This window comes from Neodiprion fabricii, chromosome 5, assembly GCF_021155785.1.
Source record: "Neodiprion fabricii isolate iyNeoFabr1 chromosome 5, iyNeoFabr1.1, whole genome shotgun sequence".
Taxonomy (NCBI): Eukaryota; Metazoa; Arthropoda; class Insecta; order Hymenoptera; family Diprionidae; genus Neodiprion; species Neodiprion fabricii.
In genome coordinates, this window is record NC_060243.1 from 3280458 (window position 1) to 3304958 (window position 24501).

Here is a 24501-nt window from a genome sequence, read left to right on the forward strand (position 1 = left end):
AAGCGGACGAATTCCAGAAGCGTTTCCGCGTATCGCGCGCCATCTTCTCGTCGCCGTTTAAATCGATTCTTCGCAGATGTTTCTAAAATACTGTTTTCAACAACTCCTTTCGGAAATACGATTAACGAATGCATTTGGTCATTAGACTCATTATGAAAGTACTATTGGATAAGATGTTTTTCGGTCCCGTAAATCTCTGCAAATACCTTTGTCCACTGATCTCTAGCGACTTGTCATCTGCACTGTTGATCGTCATTCACCAGTCATGCGTGCCGGTCCGACGGCAGCGACGTGTAGGCGCGTTACGTTCATACATACACGTACGAATAGCAAAACATGCTGAGATTTTTGGTGATTTGTGAGCTTTGTAATCCAATTTACACCGTTGCTTGGTCAGTATAAAGACTGTTATAAATAAGTGACTCACCGAGATCCAAATGTTCTTGTTCCGGAGATGCTCGATTCGAGTTATAACGTCGAGTAGACGGAGCACCCCTGTACAAGCAGCTAGGTTATACAGCGCCGAACGACTTGAGAAATATGATGCCCCGGTTTCAGCGGACGATGATTTCAGCAACGTACGTAGGGAAGAATTCAAATCTTTGAGAATCGCGATATTGGGGCTACCGAACGCGGGGAAGAGTACTCTTATCAACCAGCTAATCCATCATCAGGTACAAGGAAAGCGTTGAAGTTGCATAAAAAGACCAATTAAATTTGTTGCTGTCGCTAACCTCTCCTCTGTAAACCAGGTATGTGCCTCGTCAATGAGGAAGCACACGACCCGTATGGCATGCCGTGCCGTCCTACACACAGACACCACAGAGTTGGTATTTGTAGATACGCCTGGTGTCGTCACGACCCAAGAAGTCAAACGTCACAACTTGGAGAGTAGCTTCCAAAGTGACCCTGAAGTCGCCCTAAAACAGGTAGATGTTGTAGGTGTTCTCCACGATGTATCCAGATCCAGACTTAGACAAGAGATACTTCCAGAAGTACTAAACCTGTTGAAGACCTTGGATTCTGATACGCCAACTTTATTATTAATGAACAAAGTTGATCAGATAAAGAATAAACGAAGGTTGTTAGAATTTGTTAATCACTTAACTGGTGAAAATGGATGGCAAAACTTTGCAGATATCTTTATGTTGTCTGCATTGAATGGGGACGGAGTGTCGGATTTAAGGGTAAGTAATTAATTATTAAAATCCTATGATTCCATAGATTATTTCATTCAACATTGATTAATTTCATGCTGGAAATTAGGAATACCTCCTTGTTTCGGCAAAACCTCGAGACTGGGACTACGAAAAAGATACTTTAACTGATCAAAAACCAGAAGAAATGATTATACGTATTGTACGTGCCAGCCTCCTAGATGTTCTTCCAGCAGAAATCCCATACAACCTCAACATTCAGATGGAATATTACAACGTTTGCGAGGATGGAAGCATCAATACTTTTGTTCTGATCGAATGTCCCAGTGAGCGATTGTACAAGCTAATTCTTCGCAAACTGAAAAGCAAGTTGAGATATATGGCTGAAAAGGTAGAACAAACACTAAGTAAGAATCTTCAACAGACCGTCAGAGTAAGATTGGTTTTCCAGCCAAAAAGAGTAACTTAAGTATACAATTACATGATAGCATCAGCGTGTATATAGTAATAGTAAAGTATCAATTATTCTTTTATATCTCCTTGTACACTCCTTGGTAGTTCAATAAAGTCTACCAACTGCGTATGATTCGATTTCGATTTCGTGGCACCAATTTTTTCCTCTCCAACTGCTCATTGTACAATCGGCCGTTACATACTTATAATATTATTATTATTGAAATTCGGGAAAGTGAAATCCGTGTCCTTGAGATTTTTCGCTATCCACTCGTCCGCATCTGCCTCGAGCTCGGGTGTAAATGTATCTATCCATCCTCCAGTCTGTCCTTTCCGTATGAAACTCGTATTTGCTATAACGCCGCATTCTTTCAATTCTGTCCCGTTTACGGTTGAAATTTGCCGAAAACTATTGAAGTCCAAGTAATCAACCAGATTGAATATCTGTTCCCTAGTCAGGCTTTTGTGCAAGAATTTGGCAACCTTCACAATGGTTCCGGGTAAATCCTACAACGGTGAAATCGTAGTTAATCATCCGTATATGTGGATGTGGAGCACTGCTCAATTATAAAACATACCATGTTCATATCCTCGTAAAAAAGGAAAAGCAAATTCGGGTGTGTCCTCAATGCCCAAGCTTCCTTCAAATGTTCCCAGTATGGTGACCACGTTGCTAAAAAGTGAAAGTCAACGGTAAAAGCTTAATGACTTGGCAGTTTTTTCTTGGAGTTCCTGGAGAATTTTCCAAAACGCAAAGAGAGTGATTGACGACTGTGAGAAAGTGTCAAACTTTTAATGCATACAAATCACAACACCATGACGTGCTTAACGCCCGAGCTAACGGTAAATACACGTTGCATTAACTCGTATTTGTCCATAATATTACATGTATGTCTTCTTCGCAGAGCAGAGTCGCTATTATTTTGAAACTCACTTAAATCGTTTCTGAAGCACTCCCAAAACGCTGGGAAGTCACCAATGTACCCCTGGGTTTTGAAGAGCCTGTTCAAATGAAACCAGGAAACTGCAACGTCCTTTGGATTCCTGGCAACGTAGAGAACCTGCACTTACAATATTTCAACAAGATTGAAGTCAGCGATTTCGACTGATTGAGTACATGGTGTAAGAGAATGTATGTCGCCGTTTCGAAGATCCTGAAAGATATGCCCTGGCGATATTGATCTTGATCTTGATGATCAAGGTCAAATGAGGTGAAAAAATTTTACGATACGAAAATGTTCTACTCGCCGAGGAGAACCAGTCTCTAAGGAACCATGGATCGCAAACCACTCGTTTTTATAGAAAACTGTCTTTGAACATACAAGAAATTCGATAATATTAGGAAAAAATTACAACTCGACACTTCACCGAATTTTTAAATTATTTAGTAAACTTTCGTCATCTGTCAGTTGCGCAAACGGATTTACGAATCTCTTGTTCATGAGAAACCCAACGAACATCAGCACCGACATCGCTGACGGGCACGAGTAATTCAAACGATCTTAACATTGTAAAATATACTCATGACATCTGAACTTGAACATCGACATGCAGATCAATTTTGCGATGGAATATCTTTCAGGATCATTACCGATCTCGACTTGGGGAATTATCTGGTAAAACGGGGACTAATAATTTTTCACGCCCTATATAACGATTATCACGTAACTTGCCTTGCATCCGACGTCGAGGAGGCCGGGCAGCAAACTGAAGGGGAAATGTGACTTGATGAATCTCGGGGAGGGTGCGTTTTTGAAGAATTCGTACCCAGGCACCGCGACTTGCCTACAACGCGCTACCATTACCGGATCATCTTTTACCGCATCGACGAGCTCCTCGATCACTTCGGGATGCGCGCATAGGCTTAGCCTGAAAGAAAACAACTACGAATTAGTCTCAATTTGCACTCTGCAGCTACCTCAAACGAAGTATGTGTAGAGGAAAAAGGAGAACGAGTTGGCTTACTCTAAGAACGGGAATCTTGTCGTGAGATCCACTTTTCGCGCTGTCTCGAAGTCCAAGTCGTTAGATATCAACCACACTAATTCCTGGGTCCAGGTGGTACCTGATCGACAATTCAAATGGTTGATTAACAGTGTTTACGGTCTAGTAGTTTCCTGCGATCATGACGAATCGCTTTTTGCAGGGAAGAAACGGAATACCTGATCTTGGGAAGGAGATGACCCAAGTGTCGTTCGGTCGAGCTTTGAAGTTGTAGAAATGTTTTCCTTGCTCGACGTATTGTTGCGGAAAAATCCACTTCTTCTCGCCGACTTGAACCCATCCAGTTCTTTCGCCAAGAAACAACTTCAGCATTTTTTCGCTCTTTTCTGGGTCTAAACGCCGATACGCGGGCGGCTCGAGACTCATTTTTTAAATGTACGTAGTTAAACGCGCGACACAGGCTGAGCGAACCGTTCTTCACTATTCCCGGTCTGTGTAAGAATAAAGACGATGCTTTATGCGACTTTCATTTTAGCTTAAAACCCGGGCTTCAACTCTCGAGTGTTAAATGTCGAACCTTTTAATTTCGCGAAAACCAGGTTCATGTGATGGTAATAAACGCAGAATGGATGTGAGGGAATTCTTCGCAGAGTTTACACTCGTAATTGTTCGATCAAAATGCAAACTAAATCAGTTCGTTGCTACAATTGGTTTTATTCACGGTTGAATTTCTCGATTTTTTAACAGTGATGCGAACTTGAAGGATCCACAAACGATACTACTGAAATTTGACGGTGAAGTTGGTGTTGGATTCGGGTCAATAAGCTACTTTCACCACAAAGAAATTTTTACTTTCGCTACCAGCAAAAGTGGGGCCTTCCATTTGTCGTCGTACGCGCAATATGATTTTGTCATTATTAGCATCATTTCGAAAACATTCTCTCTTCTACCCATCGGAATTTCCGTCCATTCGATTCAGGCTGTAGAGAGTGCGGTTGAGGAGGAAACGGATGTTTGACAAGACTGAGGTGCGCTTGATACACACAACACTACTAACGGAAATGTACACATAATAATATAACCGGAATATATAATTATATTGTAATATATATGTTTAGTTTCTAAACTGAGATTATTGCGTGGCTATTAGATGCACCAAGGCTGTCGAGACTTCCTGCCATTATCTCAAATAGATTTTCGCATTTTCTTGGATACTTTCATTATTATTATAACGCATGTATGGGTGGATCCAGCTCATATCGTCCGCCCTCTAAACCTCGACACCTTCGACGTTTTTCTTTTTGGGGTTTTGTTATACTATGTGAGAGTAATTCCGCGGATTTTTTTTCAAAATTTGTCGGGTTTCCATTGCGAAGATTTCAGCAACCGATGTTTGGCAATTCTTCAAATCAAAGAATTTTCAATCTCAATTAAGTCGTAGAAGACAGTACAAAAATAGCGCTAAAAAACTATGTAAAAAAATTAACTTTATTTAGGAACTTTCAGTTACAGTCTCAGGGTAAATCAGTCTTTTAGTTACAATATATGGACAGTTTACAAGCTGGAGATTTAGACATCATCACGCTAAGAAGTCACGTGATTAGTTCACGACTCGAAAATATAAAACGCCGGCAAGGTTGTATTCAAACTGCAATTTGAATTATCAATTAAAGAGAGGAATAAAACAAACAGTTGATAACTTGGACCTCATAGGAACTAAAAACATTCGGGTCTCAGTACATTCTCGGTAATAACCATATTACCCTCATTCTGAAAAGCGATTATGTTGGTATTTGGCAGTGGGAATACTTCTACTTCACCCAGTCGTAGAACTTTTCCATCCTTGTCGGATTTGAATTCCCCAATGCCTTGGTCACGTATAAAGTTACGTGAATCTCGTAGGTCCGAGGTCGATTTAAAAGATGTAGAATCATCAGTCGTGCCCGGTAAGTTTATCTTCGTCATTCCTAAGTTAGTCTCAATTTTTTCATCAGGCTTTGAATAAGTAGACGCTTGTGTTGTAGTAGCTGGTATGGCGGGCGCTTCTGATGCAGAGACGGATTTGGTATTCGTTACACAAGAACTGGTAGCATCCATTTGATCCATCCACACATTCTTCATTTCCGGATTAGAATTGAATACCTTACAGCGTCGTGTATGGATTCTCATATTGTCTTTACGGTTGAAGAGTTTACTGCAGCCAGGACATGGATATCTGAAAGAAACCGTTGAACAATACTCATTTTAAGTATAGGATGGTCCGAAAAAACATTAGGTTCAATTTTTCAATTTTCGCTTATTTGTACAATACTTGTTGTTAGATATATGTATACATGTATGCTCATGAATATGTAAATCCTCAACAGTATTGTGCATCACCTAAGGGGATCAGTCCCAAGGTTTAATAAAGCAGCTTTTTATTTGTCCTTGTTCATTTAATTATTACAAACAACAGAGGACTTGTAAATATTCTTTGCTTGCAAACAAATTGAAAGCATTCTACTACCAAACCTAAGATATTATTGTAAAAGGGGAAATAAAATTTTGGAAGTAACTGAAATATTTCTTGACAAATTCACCTTTTACCCATATGCACGCTCATATGAGCAGAGATGTGGGATTGTTGGCCAAAAGACTTCTGGCACAATTCGCATTTGTACTTTCGAATTCCTTGATGTTTAAGAATATGCTCCTTCAGCATATGTTTACTTTTGTAGACGTTTGAACAAAGTGGACACCTGTATTTAGCTGCTGAATGTACCTGTGATTTCACAACGGTCCTGGTAAATTTATTTCTATTCATTTTGTTCATTGTGTGAGCATGTACATATAAAAACTACGGAAATTACTTTTTCATGGTTGGTTAAAGCTTTTTTCGACTTGGTTCGTATACCGCAAACACTGCAGATGTAATCCCGCGAGTGAACCTTGTCGTAATGCTTTTTGAGGGCCTCTGCATTGCAAAGATATGTGGAGCAAAGCTTGCATATCAGACTCCTATCTTTTTTGTGCACAATCATGTGTGCTCGCATTCTGCAATTTGAGAAAAACTTCTTGCCACAAACCTCACAGGATATATCCTGTAAAATATGAATGTAACTTATAGTACATGACACAAAGCTTTTCCCAAGTTCAGGAGCATAGGTTATATCAAGTATTACGTCATATACTCACTTTCGCGGGTTTATGGGTAGTTTTGTGATAGCTCAGCACCTGCCTGTTGGAAGTGGCGAAGTCGCAAATTTTGCATTTGTAAGGTTTTGCACCCGTATGAGAATTAATGTGTTCCTCTAGCAAGACTGCAGTGCCGTAACTTTTCTCACATAGATTGCAGTGGAACGGTTTAATCTTTAAATGACGTTTTCTTATGTGGCAGCGAATGTTGCTCACTGTTAGTGTAACAAAGTCGCACGATTTGCAACAATACGGCTTCATGTTTAGGTGACCCCAAACATGCACCTGTTGGATTTGTTACAGTATTGTAAAAATTTTCCAGTTACATCTAGATGCTGCACAAGTTAGCAAAAAAGAAGTAGTCATTTACCTGGCATTTGTCCATTCTTGAATATATCTTTCCACATATTGAACACGTTACTCTCACTTTATCTAAAATCTTTATATTTTTGTGAACCTTCTCGTCATTGACTACACCCATGTTCACAGTATACAGAGTTTCTATGATCTCCTTCTGCTCGTTTGTTATCAGTTCGGTAAGTTTACCAAATCGACCCTCAGACTTTTTTCGTCTATCCTGACAACTAGTAACATTTCGTTTACTATGCTTATTTAATTCTTGCGAACCATCGTCCTTCAATGAATCTATTAAAGACAATGGTGCGTCAATGATCTTCGACTCGTTTCTTTGACAATTTATTTCATCGTTTGACGAACCTACCACTGTTAGTAATGTCGATGCAAATTCATCACCTCTATTTGTTTGAACATCCTTTACCAATTTGATCACTGAGTTTCTCACCAGCAAAGCTGCTGTGGAATTCGTTTCACGCCCGACATTTTGTACAGATTCAATTTTTGAAATATCGTCACCTGCCCATTCTTTCGTTGCATCATACTTCCAGGATTGTATTTCTCCAGCCTCCTCGCCAGGTTGGGGACTTTTCTCAACTGATTCTGCGCCTACTTCTCTTGAAGAACATTGTGTGATTGACATTATAGCACAAGCTCGTAATTTCACAAATTTCTCACTTCGATTCATTGTCCAATTTGAACTCTCACCTTTTAGCATATTTGGTACATTGTTAGATTCGTTAATTTTATCCTCAGTGAAAGTTGTAAGCTGCTCATCGAATTTCTTGGAATTATTCTCATTTCGAGAATTATGCTTGGAACATTTACCATCGAATTTAATAATCCCCTGTACAGCTCTACCTGTACCTCTGACACCTCTTTCCATCAAATTGTTCTTCCACGAAGTTGAACATGCTAGATTTTTGCTTTCATTTTTTTGCATTTTCCTATTACCACAGTTTTTCCGCCCTATTTTTCGTTTGTCACTATGGGTGAGTGTAGCGCCTCCTTGGCCAAGACCATTGCAACTTTTTCCATGCGTTTTTATTGTTTTAGAATTACGGCTCCGGGCCAATGCTGCTTTACGTGTTTTATTAGGCAAAGTTCTCTGATTTTGACACTCTGAAATTTCCATTACTCCGTTCTCCCTTAAATTGCCAATATTTTCCAAAGAGCCGGTCGCACGTTCAAAAACCTTGTTCTCCTCTTTAAGTATCTTGACTTTGTTTAATTTTTTCTTCTGAATGCGACTGCTCTTTCTTGGTAAAGACTGTTTGTTGTGATATTCAAAAATTTGTTCGAAGGGTCTGTTTCCTTCGAACTTTACATCTTCTGTGGTAGGCAAGACTTTTAATTCAGCTCCATTAGATCTAATCAAGCTATTGTTCGGCAAAATATTTTCTTTATCCACTTCTGAATCTACTTTAACATCACGCTCGGTCAATTTTTTTGTTCGTTCTTTCTGAAATTGGAAAATTTGTGTGGTTCAGTTAATTGACATAAATAATATGTAACTATCTAAGGGAATGTTAAAAATATACTATATAAACTTACAGCTTGTAAAAGTTGTTGTTGTGTTTCATGACATTTGGTGTGAAAATCGCTAACAAATTCCAGGGTGCCTATGCACCGCATGCAAACTTTCTGTGTCAATCCATCATCCTCCTTGATCTACAAAAATAAAATCCGAGTTGAAATCAGTTATACAAATAAGTTGAATAGTATAATAAAGATATCAAATAAATATCAGGGTTCATAGAATTTCTTGTGGGGTAATTGAATATACTTACATAATAAATTAGATAATTACGCTTCCTTTACTAATTGTATTTCTTTTTGATTTTCCCTTTATAAATCATCAAAGAAAAAGATTCGTTTAGCTTAAGATATAGGTAAGCTGCGAGCTAACTAACATCCAGATGGTATTCAGCTTATTATTCTAGAAGTGCAATCTATTCAAGGATGGATATGTGGATGGATTACGTTTTTTGGTGATTAGATTGTAAAGCAATTCGAGTATGTCGTTTTAGCTTAATACCACGTGAACTTTACTTTTTTCTCGGGTCGTGGAAAATGGTTAACCCATGCCTATATTATGATTGTAAACGATATTTTCGGTGTTTCAAAATATCATTCTTTATTCATGATCTTATCAAATAGAACAGATGTTTTTTTCAGAGGTACTTTGCTATTTCTTAATTCAACACATAGTGTTAATGGTTTCAGATAAACATTCTGATTTGGTAACTCAAATAGATATTTAAAAAAAATGTTCATGTCAAAATTTTTTCATGTTGTTAACAATAATTGGAAGCTGAACTGACAATGAGTACGGATTGTTTTTTACTAACATAATCTTCAAAAAAATAGCTGTAGCATAATTAATTACTTCTATTTAGTTCGGCAAAGACAACGTATTACGGTTTTATTCAAAGTTCGATTGAAAAATTAATTTGTATGAATTCGTTGCTTTCCGTGTTTACATTTCTTTAACCGCTTATGTCAATGGTCAAACACATGCAGAACTTTTATATTCAATATTAAATAACACAAAATTGTTTCTTTATCGAAATGAATATAAATATTTGATGCTACGGTATTGCAAATTGCTGAAGGTTATTTAAAAGAAAATCATAATATAGTGACTTCAGCTCTCTCTTAATAATCGACCTTAGCCGATTCGTCCATAAATACTACTTTGATAAGGAGTTACCCATTTTTTGCTAGATCGCATGAGAAATGCATCAAATTTTCTTTTAGTTAATATAAATTAGTATAAAGTTGATGCTGTTTACTCGTTTTCAATTACATGAATGTTTTCACAAACCAACAGCCAGGCCGTTTTCTTAAGTTAAAGGCACCTGCATACATATTCAATTGATTATCATAAATCTCCTGTGAACCTGAACATCAAATAATCAATGCAGATGTATTAATTGCACTGTTTATAGCAAAAGATTTTAATCTTTTTGACACCAGCTCTGGAAGTTTAACGCAAATACTTTCCTAAAACAATGATTACTGTATAATATTTATCTCATACGGTTTGGAACTTTCTTAAAGTTAATTCTAAATGTAGAATTTTCAAAAATATATATTCGCTCATTACTATCTCAGTATAAAAGTCACAAAAGTAGTCTTATACATCCCTCTTCAAATTTCATTTAAATTAGTTAGATAAACAGTGGAAAATTGTTTTATTTTACAATAAATTTGAAATTAGTAACGTTGACATAACGAATTATTAGTAAAAAATAAATAAATCACTGACTTCCATCTTTACAATGGCTTTGAAGGTGCTGAGTTTTCAGAATCCGTATGTACTGTTTCAGTAAGGTTTACTGAATTTCAGTCAGTATTGAAGTTACGAAATAACGATTTTTCCGAAAAACACATTGTTACATAAACGTTACAAATTTCAAACCTGTACTTTACATCAAATTTTTGAGAATTTTTCATATGTCACATGTTTGTGACATCTCACCTTGGAAGCCCTACAGATTTTTAGTCGCGACTTATGATTTGCCAAAGATATCTATCAACCTTTTTTCCAGTCTGCATAATTTCATTGGAATTTTTTGCCCCACAGTCAATCTTTCCTACAGTTAGCCCAAATTTCTGGGTATAAACTTAAAGGGCAAAACAGGAATAAAGATAAGAACTGTTTGCTTGGCACTTTAGTGTACAACCAAAGGAAAATCCATGTTTAAACTATTTTTCAATTGGAATTGCAGGATCAACATTGTCCTTAGCAGCAGCCTTGGTTCCCTTTTGCTTATCCTTTGGCTTGGCGCTTGTAGACTTAAAGTGCCGTTTCCTATGCACCTTCATGTTATCTTGCCGGTTGAAACGTCGTCCGCAATCAGGACAAGGGTACTTTTTCTCTCCGTGGACGTGTCTGTGGGCAGCCAGATGACTTGCCTGAGCAAAAGTTGCACCACACTTCTGGCATACATGTTTACGAAGGCCCTGATGTTTCGATAGATGCTCACTCAAAAATGTCCTAGAAGCGTATTTATTATTGCAAACGGGGCAACTGAACGGCCTTGGATTTTTGTGCTGAAGCACGTGACTCTTGTACTTCGACTTTACTTTGAACTCTTTGCCGCAAACTTCGCAGACATGGGTTGCAGCATGGCTGGACTTGATATGGTCATTTAGTACGGATAAGCTAGAGTACAAATTGTAACAGAAGTGGCATCGGAAATTTCGGCGATTCTTCATATGAACGCTGGCTATGTGGCTCAGCAGTCTCGTGCGAAACGGAAACACATTGCCACAGTACTCACACGCAAGATTCTGGGAGGGTAGGTGAGACTTGGCATGCATTTGTAGTGAAACTTTATGGTGATATCGAAGGCCGCATTCGTCACATGCATATGGCTTTATGCCTTGGTGTACATTCTCATGTTCTGTGAGGTCGAATTTAGACCGCAATCTCCTTGGGCACTTGGGACATTGGAAGGGCCTTGGATTTGTGTGGGTGGACCTGATATGCTTCAGAACGTCAGACTTGCAGACAAATTTAGCTGGGCAGAGGGTACACAAGTATTGTTTTATCCCGAGATGAGTTTTGACATGAACGATACACTTGTCCTTGCGGCTGTATTTCTTTCGGCAAAGCCGACAAATGTAGCGCGATCGCTTGTCCACAATTGTCTGCTCAATGTTTTCATCCACGCTAATTTCTTCTCCGTCCATGCGGAAGAGGTCTTCTGGATTTCGTCCAGCTAGTAGCCGTGCCTCAACGTCCCCATCTTCATCCTCCTTAGAGTTCGTTCGATTGAATACTTTGTCAACAATAGCACGAATCTCTGAGCCGTTCTGATTTTCAAGGAGTTTCACTATAGCCCCACGATCTACCATGCACGAGCCCTGATCAGGAAACACCTTGGCCAGGACGGTAACACAGTCGGTTTTTTGTTTGTGCCGCAACTCAATAATGAAGTTAATGTCCTCATTGCAACCATTCATACCTGTAGATTCTTTGACCGTGACTTGCATATTCTCTGAATTAGCAACAGTTGTAAGAACCTTGTTCAAGGCAGAAGTGGGAATCTGTATCATATCACCATGCTCCTGGGATGGCTCAGACACCTCTGAATTCTGACAGGCCACTGAGCCAATATTTTCTGTGTTATTGCCGTGGCTTCGTAGCCTATTTGCAATTGGTGCATTCTGACAGACTTCATTTATGTCAAATCCAGGTGTATCGTTATTTGTACCACTGCTGCTGCTATTATTATTATTACTATTACTACTACGACTACTACTACTACTGTTACTTTTACTAATTGGCTGTTGAGTATTTTGCAAATTATCGCATTGAGTTGTATTTGTTGTTGCTGTTTTTTCCGTTAAATCCACCAAAATATCAACTTGAGGTTGCTTTATAGGCAGATTTGTGACTGACGTTTCAACCGAATCTGGGTCAATTGATATACCAGTGCCTTCAACGATAGGTGAAATTTGGCCATCCAAAGGTAGACTTTGATTGCAGTCTTTGGAAACGGCATCTTCACCTGGGGGATTTTGGTTTTTGTCGACGTTATTGTTGTTCATTGGAGGACAAGACGGAGTTTGGTCGTTTTTCACTTCATCCTGCAGACAGAGCAAATTAAACGTACGAGGACACTGAGGTGCTCGAAGTACCCACAGAAAGATGTGTACATAATGAAAATTTATGAGGTTTTACACAAAAACTCGAAGACTATTTATTTGCAGGCACCGTTTGTTTTGGACTCAGCAAGCTAATCAATGTTGCCACGCACAGGAATTGAAGCAGAAAAGCAAAGATAAATCCTTCATCTGGAATAAATAGAAATATTTCTTGGCACTATACTATAAAGTGAAATACGTCAATCTTTGATGCTCCTGATTTGGCAACATTGAGCAGAAAGCCCCAGTGTGAAAGGCACATGGTTAGAAATGTTTTTTAATTCCATTGTAAGTTGAAATCAAAAACAAAAGTAGAAAATATATAAAATATACCACGAGTCCATTTCACACGGAGAGAAAAACATCCAAGCAGAACGTGTACTTGCAATCAATTGTATCAGATATAGAGTAATAGAGCGGCAGAGCTATGGGGATTTAGCTAGTGTTACAGTGAAAACAATATATATGACTTACAACGTCAGTGGGAGATGGCCAATTGAAACGATCGCGCAACAGTTGTTGGGTGCGAAGGCATTCCTCCTGAAAATCGCAAACGAATTCCAGCTTGCCCAGGCACTGTACGCAGATCGCCTTGGGCAGCGGGTCCCTCTCATCTATCTGCGATTCAAACAAAAATTCTAAGGCTTAGGCATACAGCGAATAAACAAAAACCGAGTAATAATAAAAGACTTAAACAGTCGATGAATAATGTTTTAGAGGATAGAAGTAATAATATGAGAACCAACATAATATATTCATTTTGTTGACAAGGAGACAAAACAAAACTTACGAAAACAATTTATTTCAGTATCTTTTGTTGTGTTTCGTGCTGTTCTAATAGTTTTATAATAATTTATAAAGGAAAAGAGTAAACAAGTAAACTTTCGGAACTTAATGTGTCTTGTATTACTCGATACTCTGCATCAACTCGATAAACGTATAGCATACATGATCTTTTTTCTCAGAGAATACTGCCGTATCCATGTATTACACATAAATTCACACAATAAAGGACAGATGGTTCAACTGAAATAAAATACTTCAAATTCAAGAAGACATGTGCATGTGGCGTGCGGTTGAAAAACCTATAGACACATTTCGAAATATCTAATCAGGTTGACGATAAAAAAAACAAACTTCTCAAATGAAACAGTACAGATGAGCGACGTAATATTTTAAAAGCCTACCGCTCTATACTCTATTGAAAACAATAAAAGTTTACAGGATTAAAGTCTAAGCTTACAGCTACAAACAAAAGACGTACCTGCTGCGACACACATGGTATGTGTCAGATTATGAAATAGTTTCAACAATTCTCACATCACACAGAGGCTATGTTTTACAATTTTCACAACTAGTCGCAGACTTGAAAGGCATCATCACAACGTTTAATAAATCATTCTATTTATACCTTAACGGCTAGATTCGGATACTTTAAGAAAAAACAAAAACATGCAATATGTTTATACTAGTTTTACGCAAAATGGTTGGGGGGCAATCGGACCTTAGTCTTCGGATATCCTTATCAATGAAATCATTATCAATGAAATCGAGTATCATCGTGGTTCAATTTTCTTGATGATTTCGGTGTAGGGAAAAAAGCCATTTAAACCAAGGACCATCCACGTGGGTAATTGATCGAACGCCGCCTTCGACGGTTTTGACCAGCCGACAACAACATTGGACTCCGGGCAGTGAGTGTGCGTAATCAAATGTGAATTGAGGTATACAATTACCAAAATGTTGATTTTCGTGTGAATCTTCAAGCCCAGATATCTCTTGGTCCCTTCCTCGCCAAATACGTCAATGTAAATGCTCTCGCACTGCCCGCAAAGCCTGCAGATCTGCGCCTCCTCTTCCAACGCCATTTTCGTTGTTGTGTACGCCGACATGGGGCACCGTTCAGACTACTTGAGAACCCGAGAAATGTTGAAAAATCATCAGGAAGAGAACCGATGACATCAAAGTAAACCATCAATACCTAAACCTGCCATTACTAAACACTGGAAAAATTATCGTTACACGCACTATTTTTAAACTAAAAAAAAAAAAGGAAATAACGCGTAAAAAATAATCGTGCCTATTGCCGACTCGCTGCGGCAGACTGCACTCTTTTGCACGGTCAACGCGCTTCGCGTAGGGATGGGGGTGAGGAGGGTCAGCCAATCAGGTTCTAGGACAGAATTGTGAACCGTGGGGGTGAATCGTATATGCTCTATGGTTTAAAGAGCGCTTCTTATCGACAATACATGGTACTGAAAATCTAGTAATAACTTGAGTAATACATTATCTGACAGCGCTAAAAACTCCCTAGGATAGAGGCAGAGGAGCTACTCACGAACTCAGTGGCGCAAAGGAGATATGAAATTGTTCGAATTCTTCACAGTACTGGGTATTAATATCGGAACGCACCGTAGGACACACCACTGCTACCAGTAGTTAAGAACAAAAGGTACCGTGCGTTGGGTCATCGGATAGTCAAGTAGATGGTCAGGAAGGTCCGGAACGTCCTACGAAAGTCAAGGTTTACGTAAACAAGACTGTCAGATTCATAGTATTAATTTCAGGCACAAGTCATGCCTGGTACATAGTTTTGATTACTGGATTTCTAAAATGAATTTCAAAACTGTTGAGATAATTAAACTGCGAGTAATCTATCTCTACAACTCATATCAAGTGATACCTTGGTTGACCACTGAATTGTAAAATGTAACAAAGTTTGTTGTTCTTTTTCATATTCTTCGCATGATTATTATGCGTATACTCATTACTTCAATATCGGGTGAATAATTAATTCAAAACGACCTATGAATGGGGTAAACCTGGGAAAAGTGCTAACGCTCTGTTCTTTAAATTTCAGCAATGGTTGTTAAAAAGCCTTCTTAGTCAACAATCTGCGGCAACTAATGGACAATATGCCTAACAAGCAAAATGCTAATGTCAAAGATTCGACATCAGTAATCAAACTGGATGTCTCGCCAAGGAAGGAACCAATTCAGAAAAGACAGAGAGACTCAAGTCTTGCTTTAAAGCCAAGTGCCAAACGGCAAAAGTTTAATAACAGAACTTACTACGAGAGTCCCTTGAAGCATTTGGGAAAAAGCATGTATACACAATTTTATGATCATTCAATCAAGTCTTTATAAATGTGCAACTGCATTCGCATTCACCATTGACAAATCCAAAGAATACAGTCTCATTATCATTTTTCAGAGATAGAACCAATTCGGCTGTAAGTCTAGATGAAAGCGTTGTTGTAATAGAAGATAACACAGACTTTCAAGCATCAAAGAGTTCAGCTAGCGCAAAAAGTAACAGTACACAATTGACTTGTCCCGATGACAGCATCATTATTTTGAGTGACAATGAAGAGATATCGGAGAAACAGATCAATATCGAAAAGAGAAATCGGAGAATTATTCATGACCAAGATTCGTCCACGGTAAATGCACAAGTGTCAGAGGTTGCATCAGTTGAAAAACGAACGATCAAGAAAAAGAATAGATTTCAATCCCGAATCACATCTCGCAAGGCCAAATATGGAGCTAAGACTATAGTTAGAAAAGTCAATTGTCAAAAAAAGGAAGATCTAATGCCAAAAATGCAACCTATATCAATTGACTCTGAAGATGAGAATATAAGTATGTTGAAAATCCATTGGCTACAGAGACTTCGGTAGATCTTGGGTTCTTGAGTAAAAACTAATCATTTCACTAATTTCGAAATGTTTTCAGTTCCTAATGATGACACCACCAAATCACAAGCAAAAATTACAATTGACAACAATTCTGAAAGTCTTTGGACATCTAAGGATGTTTCTCCACCAAATTTCCAGGGTGATGTTAAAGAGAGCACAAAAAATACCAAAACCAATAGTCTTCGCACAGGTGATAACAAGTCTTGAATATTATAAAAAATACTCCAGTTTTTCATAATATCTCCACCTTCTAGAGAAATAGAAGTGGCGTTTTCAATGTGACTAGAAATTGCATTAAAATTACATGATTTTTACTGACTGTTAATCGATCTTAAATCGTTATACACACCCTCTTCCAAGTCCAGAAAAATCGGAAATGTATTTCATTATTTTTGTCTTTGATGAATGTTATGTTGTAAAGCATTTACTGTTTCTTTTTATCTACTCTGTAGAAACCAACTACCTAGCACCGTAAATATTTGCGTATTTGGTTTTCATATTTTGCTGAACACTATCAAAAAGACACTTACAAAATGTCGGACCATTATGACCTATAGTAATTTTCAAAGTTGTATTACATTCCCTGATTGATCTTTTAATGCCAAAAATAATTTTTCGTATTTCTTGAAAGCATTCGTTTAAACAAAAACTAATTACAGAATCTACAATTCAGTCAGAAGCTACACCAGATGATATTTTAATAGTCTGGACACAAACCGAAAGATGTCATACAGCTGCAAAAGAACTTCCTTCACCATGTGAGGAACCTACAGAGGAACCTTCAAACCTAGAAGAAAGATCAGGCTTCTGTATAGATACAAAGGGCGATCCGTCCAGTTTGCATCATTTGAATGAAAACAACAATAAAAGCGATAAGACAAAACAACAGCTAAACCCAAACTGGGCTAGATTCACAAAGTACCAATCCTCCGCAAATCTACCTGTAAAAAAACCAAACATTGGATTACATCAGCCTGAAGTAAATGCAGTTGGAAGATGTTACACCACAGAAATCGTTGTCAAACGACCTGGGAGCTTACGGGATATTGTCATTGATGGCAGCAACATTGCAATGGCGTAGGTTTACACAGTTGAATTATCACCACCAATCATTGCTATAAATGACAGACAGTGCATAAGGCTGTAAAAACTGTCATTGATTGCAGATACACAAATCACAAGTACTTCTCGGAAACTGGACTCAAGTTGGTAATAGATTACTTCAAATTAAGAGGCCATACTGTCAAAACCTTTATCCCCCAACATAAACGATCCATGAAGCACCAGCTGCTTGAGCAGCTTTATTCCGAAGGCATCGTGGTTTTCACACCTAGTCGATACATAGGAGGAAAAAGAATCAGTTCACATGATGACAGGTAAGCTTTTCTTCAATAATCTTTTATGCAATAATAATTGTATGAAATGTGGTTTCACTGCTATACAATTTTTGTTTCAATGGCAACTATAAGAATACAAGAAAAGGAAAATATTGCTATTCTTGACTGCATCAAACTTGAGATTGACGTAGAGAAATTTGAATGGCAGCATTTTTTTAAACTAATATTTTCCCATACTTTACAAATAAACATCTAATATTTCCATCAAAAGATATATTTTGGAATACGCTACAATGTGTGATGGGATAGTGGTTTCGCTGGACCAATACCGGGACTTGTACGCAGAGAAACCCGAGTGGAAAAATACAATTGAAAACCGTCTGTTAGTGCCTACCTTTGTCGGAAAATGCGTCATGTTTCCTGAAGATCCTCTAGGAAGACGTGGTCCAAAACTCGAAGAATTCTTGAGGCATTAGCAACGATTGTGGTTTTTATGCCATAGGAGCACGAAATTGTATCAATATGGTAAAAAACAACGCTGTCAATCCGTGAATTTAATAGCTTATCTAACTTTTCATATTACAAGATTAATTAACAAATATGTGTTGGCCCAAATTTGGTAAGGCTGCGTGTTAGCGCTTGGATAAGATATAATTTACATACGTTACATACATTGATGGAAACGTACAAGTAATTTTTATTTTCTTCTTTGGATGTCATTTCAGCGCTTGGTTGACAACAAATTACAATGATTTAATTTATTATCCAAGTTGATCTTATTCTTATATGAATACGTACTCAGATATTCTAAAGTAAATCCACATGTGTAATTTTCTGTTATACACATTTATAGAGTATTTCATATACAGTGACTTATTAGTTTGATATTGTTTACTTACAAAAGAGCTTCTTTAACCAATGTAGAAATATTTTTCGGTAAACTTGTTTGATATTCAGTACAATGCATATACCATATGAAGTGGCTGTCACAAATTATTTCCACCATCCATTGATGTAAGATGTAAGTATTCAAAGGAATAATCCGAATGCACAAGCATATTTAAATGAAAATTCAATGGATATTCAACTTGGACCTGCCAAGCGGCATTAAAGGTTTCAGTATAGTAGCCTAGTTTCAGTATAGTGTCAGATAGTGAGAACGGAAATTTTACCTTTGGTACATGTACGCACCACTGTTGGAAAGTTATATTCGAGTATGTTTTTCAGCCATCACGACAGGGTGTTTTGTTCCACGTGGGTCTCCAACACCATTTTCGTGACTGTCGCAACAACTCCATGCTCTCTTGAGCAGCCTTCTGGGCCTGGCGTTGCATTACAGTTGCATTGTCATTGCGTACACCTGATAAGATGCTGTCGTGTTGAAACGCCGTGCTGACCTCTGAAAAAAAATGAATGTGCAACCATGTGCTTAAACTAAAAGGAAAAAAATTATGCAAGAAAATACATACTTGATTTTGCAAATAATTTTTGTAAGACGTAGTTATCGTCTGAAGGTATAGGCTCGTCAATTTTTTGATGTCCAAAGCGTCTTCCAATAAGACAAGAGACGCGTTCTCCCTCAAATAGCGATGAGATTCTACGACTCTTTCTATTCTGTGAACGTTTTTTCTTGTGCCTTGACTCATGCTTTGGTTTATGTCCTTTGTCATTATCACCAATAGGCTCAACCTCGTCTGTCTGGTGATTTACAATTTCATATTCTCCACTCATCTGCGATTTCACTTTAGATTCAGTACTTCCGTTGAGTTCTGAAGGTGATTGAATATTACAATCATTTTCGATATTATTCACAGAAAGTTCTACGGTTGATGATTGTATATGTGAGCCATTTTCATTTATATCAGGCACTGTTTTATCTAATAACTCAATGTTGTTTTCAATTTCGATATTAATTTTGTCATCCAGTATTATTGGTTGATGAATTTCATCAGGATCAATTAGCTCCAATTTTATTGCATCAGCAGCATGGTCCAGTTCTTTTTCTCCAACTCCACTCGTATCATTTACCAAAGATAAATCATGATCGTCTTCCATAGGTTTTATACTTTCGGCATCCGTACCAGTAATCTCAAGATAGTTAGAATTCTTTGCGCTGCTTTTCGTTTTCACGTTTATAGGTGATCGATTTCCCCTGTCAGTACTTTTTTTTCTATTGATACTACTGGAACAGGTTTCAGTCGTTTTATTGTTGACTCCACTGCCCAAAGTCTTGGTCTTTTCGCAAATACTCTTACTCAGCTTGGCAGCCAACTTTCGCATTGCTTCTACTTTGTCTGAAGAGAAGCTTGGACTGCCTAGTGATAACTTGGAATGGTGAAATAATTTTTCCGATTCAGTTTGATCATTCCCAATTGGTTCATTCAATGAGAATAACTCTGTGAGATCTGACGTCCGGAACAATCTGCGCTGGCGGGGATCTTCCAACACTTTGTTGGAAAGCAGTTGCTTGAATATTTGGCGGTGATAAATCTGGAAGTTTCAATAGTATAGTTTTTTATTTCGGTAGGTGCTTGATTTGAATTGAGCATATAAATTAACTCCACGAACTTTACCTTTTCTTCTATGGTGCCAGCAGTAATTAGTCTGTAAATGGTAACATTTTTCACCTGACCTATTCTCCAGGCACGTTCTCTGGCCTGTGCATCAGTTGCGGGATTCCAATCAGGATCATAAATGACAACACGATTTGCTCCTGTTAAATTTATTCCCAAACCTCCGACTCGTGTGGTTAGAATAAATACGAAATACGAAGTGTCCTAAAAAATATACGCGTACAGTGATTTCCACCTGTGCTTTTACAATCGAATAAGAAGTGAAAGAACGTTATTAACGTACTGACTTTATTGAATTTGCAGACATCTTGTTGCCTCTGAGACATTGGCGTAGTACCATCCATTCGTAAATACGAATAATTCTCATGCTGAACCAGAGTTTCTATGACAGCAAGCATCTATAAATATTGAACAGAAGGACATCATTTCGTTTCAAGCCACTGTTTATATTTATAGCTGCTATCACATAAACGCAAGACTTTTTCTACCTTAAAAAGCATTCACCTGTCTACTCTGTGTGAAAAGTAATACTCTGTGCCCCTGTTTCTTCCATATCTTGAGTAAAGAGCGTACAACAGCCATTTTTCCAGCACGCTTCCAGTATCCAAAATTTTCTACATCAACGTCGATCACTTCTTCTTCATTTGAATGGTATTCATTTGGATCCTTTTTGTTCATTAAACAATATTAGCTCTATAATGTTCCACAGCTTCATTATCGATCTGTGTGAGATACTCACCATTTTATTATCGTACAGATAGAGATCCGGATGATTGCATATTTTTCTGAGTGCTGTCAAGGCAATAAGTAGCCGCGCCCTGTATCTACCGCTATCCCCGGAATTGCTACGCTCGTGCAAGATGTATGAAACATCTTCCGATCTTAAGTAACCATTATATAATGCTCGTTGCTCGTCCGTCAAACTGCAGAATAAGACCTAAGCATATCGGAGTTATAATTGCTCTGCAATCTTACTAAAATTTGAATGCTGAAGCGAAATATTTCTGAACTAATATTGCACTAAATATTTAGGCATGCCAAACCTGTTCGTTTTTTTCAGGCAAGCTGACATGATGCTGAACGTCACTTTTTGTTCTTCTTAGCATATAAGGAGTGATAGCATCATTCAACATTGTAGCCACGTTTAGTGCAGTAGCTTCCTGAAGGGAAGAAGCATTTGTGTAACCACCTCGGGTAATTGGAGCTGCAAAATGCTCCATAAATGCAGGTAATGTACCCAGTTTACCTGGCAATATGAAATCGAAAAGTGACCATAATTCCCTCAATGAGTTTTGCATGGGACTCCCAGTTAGGATCAGACGATGAGGGGTGGAAAATCCTTTAACAACTTTTGTCACCTGCATTTGCAAAATTTGAACGCATTACCATAGATACAATATGTAACAAAGACAGAAATAGAAGAAGAAATTTATTAACGGTATTGAAACTAACCTTAGCCTCTGGATTTCGTATTTTGTGACCTTCGTCAAGAATTATATAATGCCATTCCATGTTGAGTAGCAACTCTTTGTGGGTCAGCACACCGGTATAGGACGTTACCAGTATTCCTCCGCATTTCAGGCTTCGCACCAAAAGCTCGGGATCACCTGCAACATGATTGTATGCTCTAAGTGCAGAATTACCGCTCATTAAGCTCTATCGGGTGTTGACTTCAATTATTGATTTCTAAACTGCAACATTACACTACCTTTGTGAGTTCCCATGTGATGTAAGGTTGCAACTCTCAATGTTGGCCACCACTCATGGAAGTGTTTAACCCACTGTTCCAAGAGCGTAGCTGGACAAATTATGAGTGAGGGTCCCAGTCCTCGAAATCTGCATTTTATAATAAAAATTGATGGAACGACAAATATGGGTGGATGGTTATGCTGCTTCATGTAACAAGGGAACTTACCTTCCACCATCTAACAATAACTCGCTACAATCTAGTCCAGCCAGGAAGGCAATAAGCTGTACTGTTTTTCCTAAGCCCATCTCATCGCCGAGCAAGCCACCCAAGTTTCGCCCATGTAATTCCCATAACCACTGTACAGAAACCTTTTGATACCTTGAAATAAATCGTATTGATTATTTAAACTGCATTACCAGTGCATGGAGTTGAAAACGTTTTACCTATACCAAGGTACTTACTTGTATAGTCTTTTCCAAACAGACATGGGAACTTTAAACAGATTATCGACCTTATGATACTCTTTTTCTTTTGGGAATCCGCTGCTCTCAACTCTTTGGCGGTAAATCCATTCATCGCCGTCATCCAAAACTGAAATTGTAATATAATTGAATATTTGTCTTCACATCAGTTTGAGATTGGTACAAATCGTGAAAAAAAGTTAAAGCAATACTTACATAATCTGTTGTAACCAGATTTTGTTTTTATATTGCGAACACTTTTCTTTGCTACAGATCTTTTAGAATCGTCACCTGTTGAAGAAATTCTTGGTATAGGCTAATAGACTGGCGAAGAAATAAAATAAAGTAGCCCCCAAAGTAGTAAATACCTGCCCCCAAATCCAATTTGAAATTAAAACCAAGATTTTGTCAAGAAATGGAATGAATAACACATTCTTTCCTTAAGTACTCTTCTACATACGTATATATTCAATCTTTTAATACCAGAGTCTGGCTGCTCATCACTTGGTAAGTATTCGCTTCCAGACTCGGAATCCTCTTTACAAGTATCAGAACAGTCTGCAGCTTCAATATTGTCAACTCCAGTGGATGGACCAGCTTTGTTTTTTAAAGGCTTGTTTTTGCATTCCACATCGACCATAAATCTTCTTGTATTTCGTGGTAATGACTTATTCATGGCTTCTGCTACAGCACTGGCCTGATTGGACTGGTGAATAGCTACTTTGTTCTCTAAGTCGCCTCTTTTCATAATTTCAGGTTCTTTGAATTTTGTCCTTTTTTGAACATACTTGGATTTAGGATTGTTTGAAAGTTTTTGCTTCTTGCATAAATTTTTATCTTTCTCTTTGTTAGTTAGAGGGCGCTTTTTAGAGCATGGCTCTGTTGCCTTGCGCCTGGCAAGCTCAGCTTGTTGAAATATATACTGTTCCAAATCCAAAAGCTGGGTCGTTTTGTTGAAAGTACTGAGGAAATGACACAGGTAGAGTACTTACGTCCTGTATTCCTTAGGGATTACAGAGTGGATTTTAAAACTTTGTTTACCCTCCATTTTTTGGTTTTTGTGCAGCTCTAACAGATGCAGCTTGAAAAGGAGTGATTTCTCCCGACCGAACCTGATTAGCTAGTTCAGCCTTGTCTGATACTAAAGATGCTTTCCTTGTGTCGACAAGTGTATCCTTCGTAGTAAGTGAAGCTTCAATTTGGTGTGAGATCTCAGCCAGGACACTCGTTTCCGAACGTACTGTAATGATCTGTGGGTAAAATTATAGGTAAATAAGTACAATAAATTCCGTGATTGCACTGGATATATCGCTTGAGGTATTCTTGCGAAAATCAATCAAATTCACCCTGCGAAGTATAGAGTCGTCCTGAAGATCGCCATTCCGATCGTTCCTAGCTGACTTATCTTCAATATTCGGATGTATCTCGCTGCTTTCCATTGCGGAACTCATCTTGTTGAGCCGCACTAATACTTACGACTACATAAATTCGATGGATTTCAATGTTTTACCGAAATGATTCACCGTTCTATTTTATCGCACGTGATGATTTATTTGTTATTTGACGGTGTTGGACATAACCTCTGGATATTGACATATGTATACGCCACAGACTCAATGAGCATGCAGATACACCGTCAAGCTTTCTCACCCAGGATCCTGGACAAAAATGGGATTGTCCATAACTAGCTTTAGACCAACAACTAGTGTGCGTAAACGGGGATTTTTTCCGGGAAATACCAATCTATTACACCAGTTAGGCAGACTTTTACCAGCATATTAGGAACTCAAGTGCCACTTGTCTATATTACAGCGATTAACAGTGACGCATGCAGGTGATACACGGTGCCAACGAATTCAGACGTACTCTGAATTTGTTGACGGTGCACTCTGAGAGAAATTTCTCCAGTTTTTGCCAAATACTAAAGGTATCAAAGGAGGGGACACGTAACAGTAGTGCTCAGTGCAACTACATGAAACCGTGGTTAAATAATTATCAACAAT

The 24501-nt window shown here is 38.1% G+C and overlaps 5 protein-coding genes across 12 annotated transcripts; 2 read left to right on the top strand and 3 right to left on the bottom strand.

The window, feature by feature from the left end:
- The first annotated feature begins 46 nt into the window (after positions 1 to 46).
- On the top strand, positions 47 to 1754 carry LOC124182112 (GTPase Era, mitochondrial). The gene is made up of 3 exons (XM_046568943.1): positions 47 to 674; positions 753 to 1187; positions 1267 to 1754. Exons 1-3 carry the CDS (start codon positions 438 to 440, stop codon positions 1624 to 1626), a joined length of 1032 nt encoding a protein of 343 aa, XP_046424899.1. The 5' UTR covers positions 47 to 437; the 3' UTR covers positions 1627 to 1754.
- Positions 1658 to 4340, bottom strand: LOC124182111 (sulfotransferase 1C4). The gene is made up of 6 exons (XM_046568942.1): positions 3773 to 4340; positions 3576 to 3675; positions 3284 to 3479; positions 2545 to 2671; positions 2189 to 2283; positions 1658 to 2117 (listed from the first exon to the last, which is right to left on the bottom strand). Exons 1-6 carry the CDS (start codon positions 3978 to 3980, stop codon positions 1806 to 1808), a joined length of 1038 nt encoding a protein of 345 aa, XP_046424898.1. The 5' UTR covers positions 3981 to 4340; the 3' UTR covers positions 1658 to 1805.
- A 684-nt stretch (positions 4341 to 5024) lies between these two features.
- On the bottom strand, positions 5025 to 14853 carry LOC124182102 (zinc finger protein 222-like). Of its 3 annotated transcripts, none has more exons than XM_046568918.1 (7): positions 14477 to 14853; positions 8637 to 8753; positions 7099 to 8544; positions 6729 to 7013; positions 6404 to 6634; positions 6134 to 6315; positions 5025 to 5769 (listed from the first exon to the last, which is right to left on the bottom strand). In XM_046568918.1, the coding sequence occupies exons 1-7, from the start codon at positions 14630 to 14632 to the stop codon at positions 5271 to 5273; spliced, it is 2916 nt and encodes a 971-aa protein (XP_046424874.1). In that variant the 5' UTR covers positions 14633 to 14853; the 3' UTR covers positions 5025 to 5270. The 3 variants fall into 3 exon arrangements, with proteins under 3 accessions (XP_046424874.1, XP_046424875.1, XP_046424876.1); XM_046568919.1 differs by lacking the exon at positions 14477 to 14853 and adding an exon at positions 8873 to 10794; XM_046568920.1 differs by lacking the exons at positions 5025 to 5769; positions 6134 to 6315; positions 6404 to 6634; ... (1 more) ...; positions 7099 to 8544; positions 8637 to 8753 and adding exons at positions 8884 to 12683; positions 13215 to 13358 and having other exon boundaries at positions 14477 to 14849.
- A 249-nt stretch (positions 14854 to 15102) lies between these two features.
- On the top strand, positions 15103 to 21543 carry LOC124182107 (NEDD4-binding protein 1-like). Of its 6 annotated transcripts, none has more exons than XM_046568935.1 (8): positions 15163 to 15522; positions 15601 to 15846; positions 15954 to 16381; positions 16475 to 16627; positions 17097 to 17514; positions 17604 to 17813; positions 18046 to 18299; positions 21408 to 21543. In XM_046568935.1, the coding sequence occupies exons 2-7, from the start codon at positions 15647 to 15649 to the stop codon at positions 18248 to 18250; spliced, it is 1614 nt and encodes a 537-aa protein (XP_046424891.1). In that variant the 5' UTR covers positions 15163 to 15522; positions 15601 to 15646; the 3' UTR covers positions 18251 to 18299; positions 21408 to 21543. The 6 variants fall into 6 exon arrangements, with proteins under 6 accessions (XP_046424893.1, XP_046424887.1, XP_046424891.1 ...); XM_046568934.1 differs by lacking the exon at positions 21408 to 21543 and adding an exon at positions 19002 to 19166; XM_046568937.1 differs by lacking the exon at positions 21408 to 21543 and having other exon boundaries at positions 15103 to 15192; positions 18046 to 18256.
- LOC124182098 (DNA excision repair protein ERCC-6-like) lies at positions 18360 to 24366 on the bottom strand. The gene is made up of 15 exons (XM_046568914.1): positions 23845 to 24366; positions 23540 to 23748; positions 22982 to 23460; positions 22715 to 22789; positions 22499 to 22628; positions 22263 to 22415; positions 22056 to 22183; positions 21800 to 21954; positions 21391 to 21705; positions 21087 to 21284; positions 20852 to 21013; positions 20635 to 20745; positions 20348 to 20551; positions 19244 to 20264; positions 18360 to 19173 (listed from the first exon to the last, which is right to left on the bottom strand). The coding sequence occupies exons 1-15, from the start codon at positions 23947 to 23949 to the stop codon at positions 18998 to 19000; spliced, it is 3621 nt and encodes a 1206-aa protein (XP_046424870.1). The 5' UTR covers positions 23950 to 24366; the 3' UTR covers positions 18360 to 18997.
- Between the last annotated feature and the right edge of the window lie 135 nt (positions 24367 to 24501).

Bases quoted from the DNA above. Each gene is read 5' to 3' on its own strand.
- LOC124182098 (XM_046568914.1), bottom strand. From the start codon at position 23,949: ATGAGTTCCGCAATGGAAAGCAGCGAGATACATCCGAATATTGAAGAT. The intron at 21,285-21,390 runs GTTTGGCATGCC...CGATATGCTTAG, and splicing joins TGCCTGAAAAAAACGAACAG to GTCTTATTCTGCAGTTTGAC. The intron at 19,174-19,243 runs GTATGTATTTTC...ATTTTTTTTCAG, and splicing joins AAAATTATTTGCAAAATCAA to AGGTCAGCACGGCGTTTCAA.
- LOC124182102 (XM_046568918.1), bottom strand. From the start codon at position 14,632: ATGTCGGCGTACACAACAACGAAAATGGCGTTGGAAGAGGAGGCGCAG. The intron at 8,545-8,636 runs GTAAGTTTATAT...TTCCAATTTCAG, and splicing joins AACAACAACTTTTACAAGCT to AAAGAACGAACAAAAAAATT. The intron at 6,316-6,403 runs GTAATTTCCGTA...GTGAAATCACAG, and splicing joins CTTTAACCAACCATGAAAAA to GTACATTCAGCAGCTAAATA.
- LOC124182111 (XM_046568942.1), bottom strand. From the start codon at position 3,980: ATGAGTCTCGAGCCGCCCGCGTATCGGCGTTTAGACCCAGAAAAGAGC. The intron at 3,480-3,575 runs GTAAGCCAACTC...GTTTTCTTTCAG, and splicing joins ACAAGATTCCCGTTCTTAGA to GCTAAGCCTATGCGCGCATC. The intron at 2,118-2,188 runs GTATGTTTTATA...TCACCGTTGTAG, and splicing joins TTTACGAGGATATGAACATG to GATTTACCCGGAACCATTGT.
- LOC124182107 (XM_046568937.1), top strand. From the start codon at position 15,647: ATGGACAATATGCCTAACAAGCAAAATGCTAATGTCAAAGATTCGACA. The intron at 16,382-16,474 runs GTATGTTGAAAA...AAATGTTTTCAG, and splicing joins CTCTGAAGATGAGAATATAA to TTCCTAATGATGACACCACC. The intron at 17,814-18,045 runs GTAAGCTTTTCT...TTCCATCAAAAG, and splicing joins ATCAGTTCACATGATGACAG to ATATATTTTGGAATACGCTA.
- LOC124182112 (XM_046568943.1), top strand. From the start codon at position 438: ATGTTCTTGTTCCGGAGATGCTCGATTCGAGTTATAACGTCGAGTAGA. The intron at 675-752 runs GTACAAGGAAAG...TCTGTAAACCAG, and splicing joins ACCAGCTAATCCATCATCAG to GTATGTGCCTCGTCAATGAG. The intron at 1,188-1,266 runs GTAAGTAATTAA...GCTGGAAATTAG, and splicing joins ACGGAGTGTCGGATTTAAGG to GAATACCTCCTTGTTTCGGC.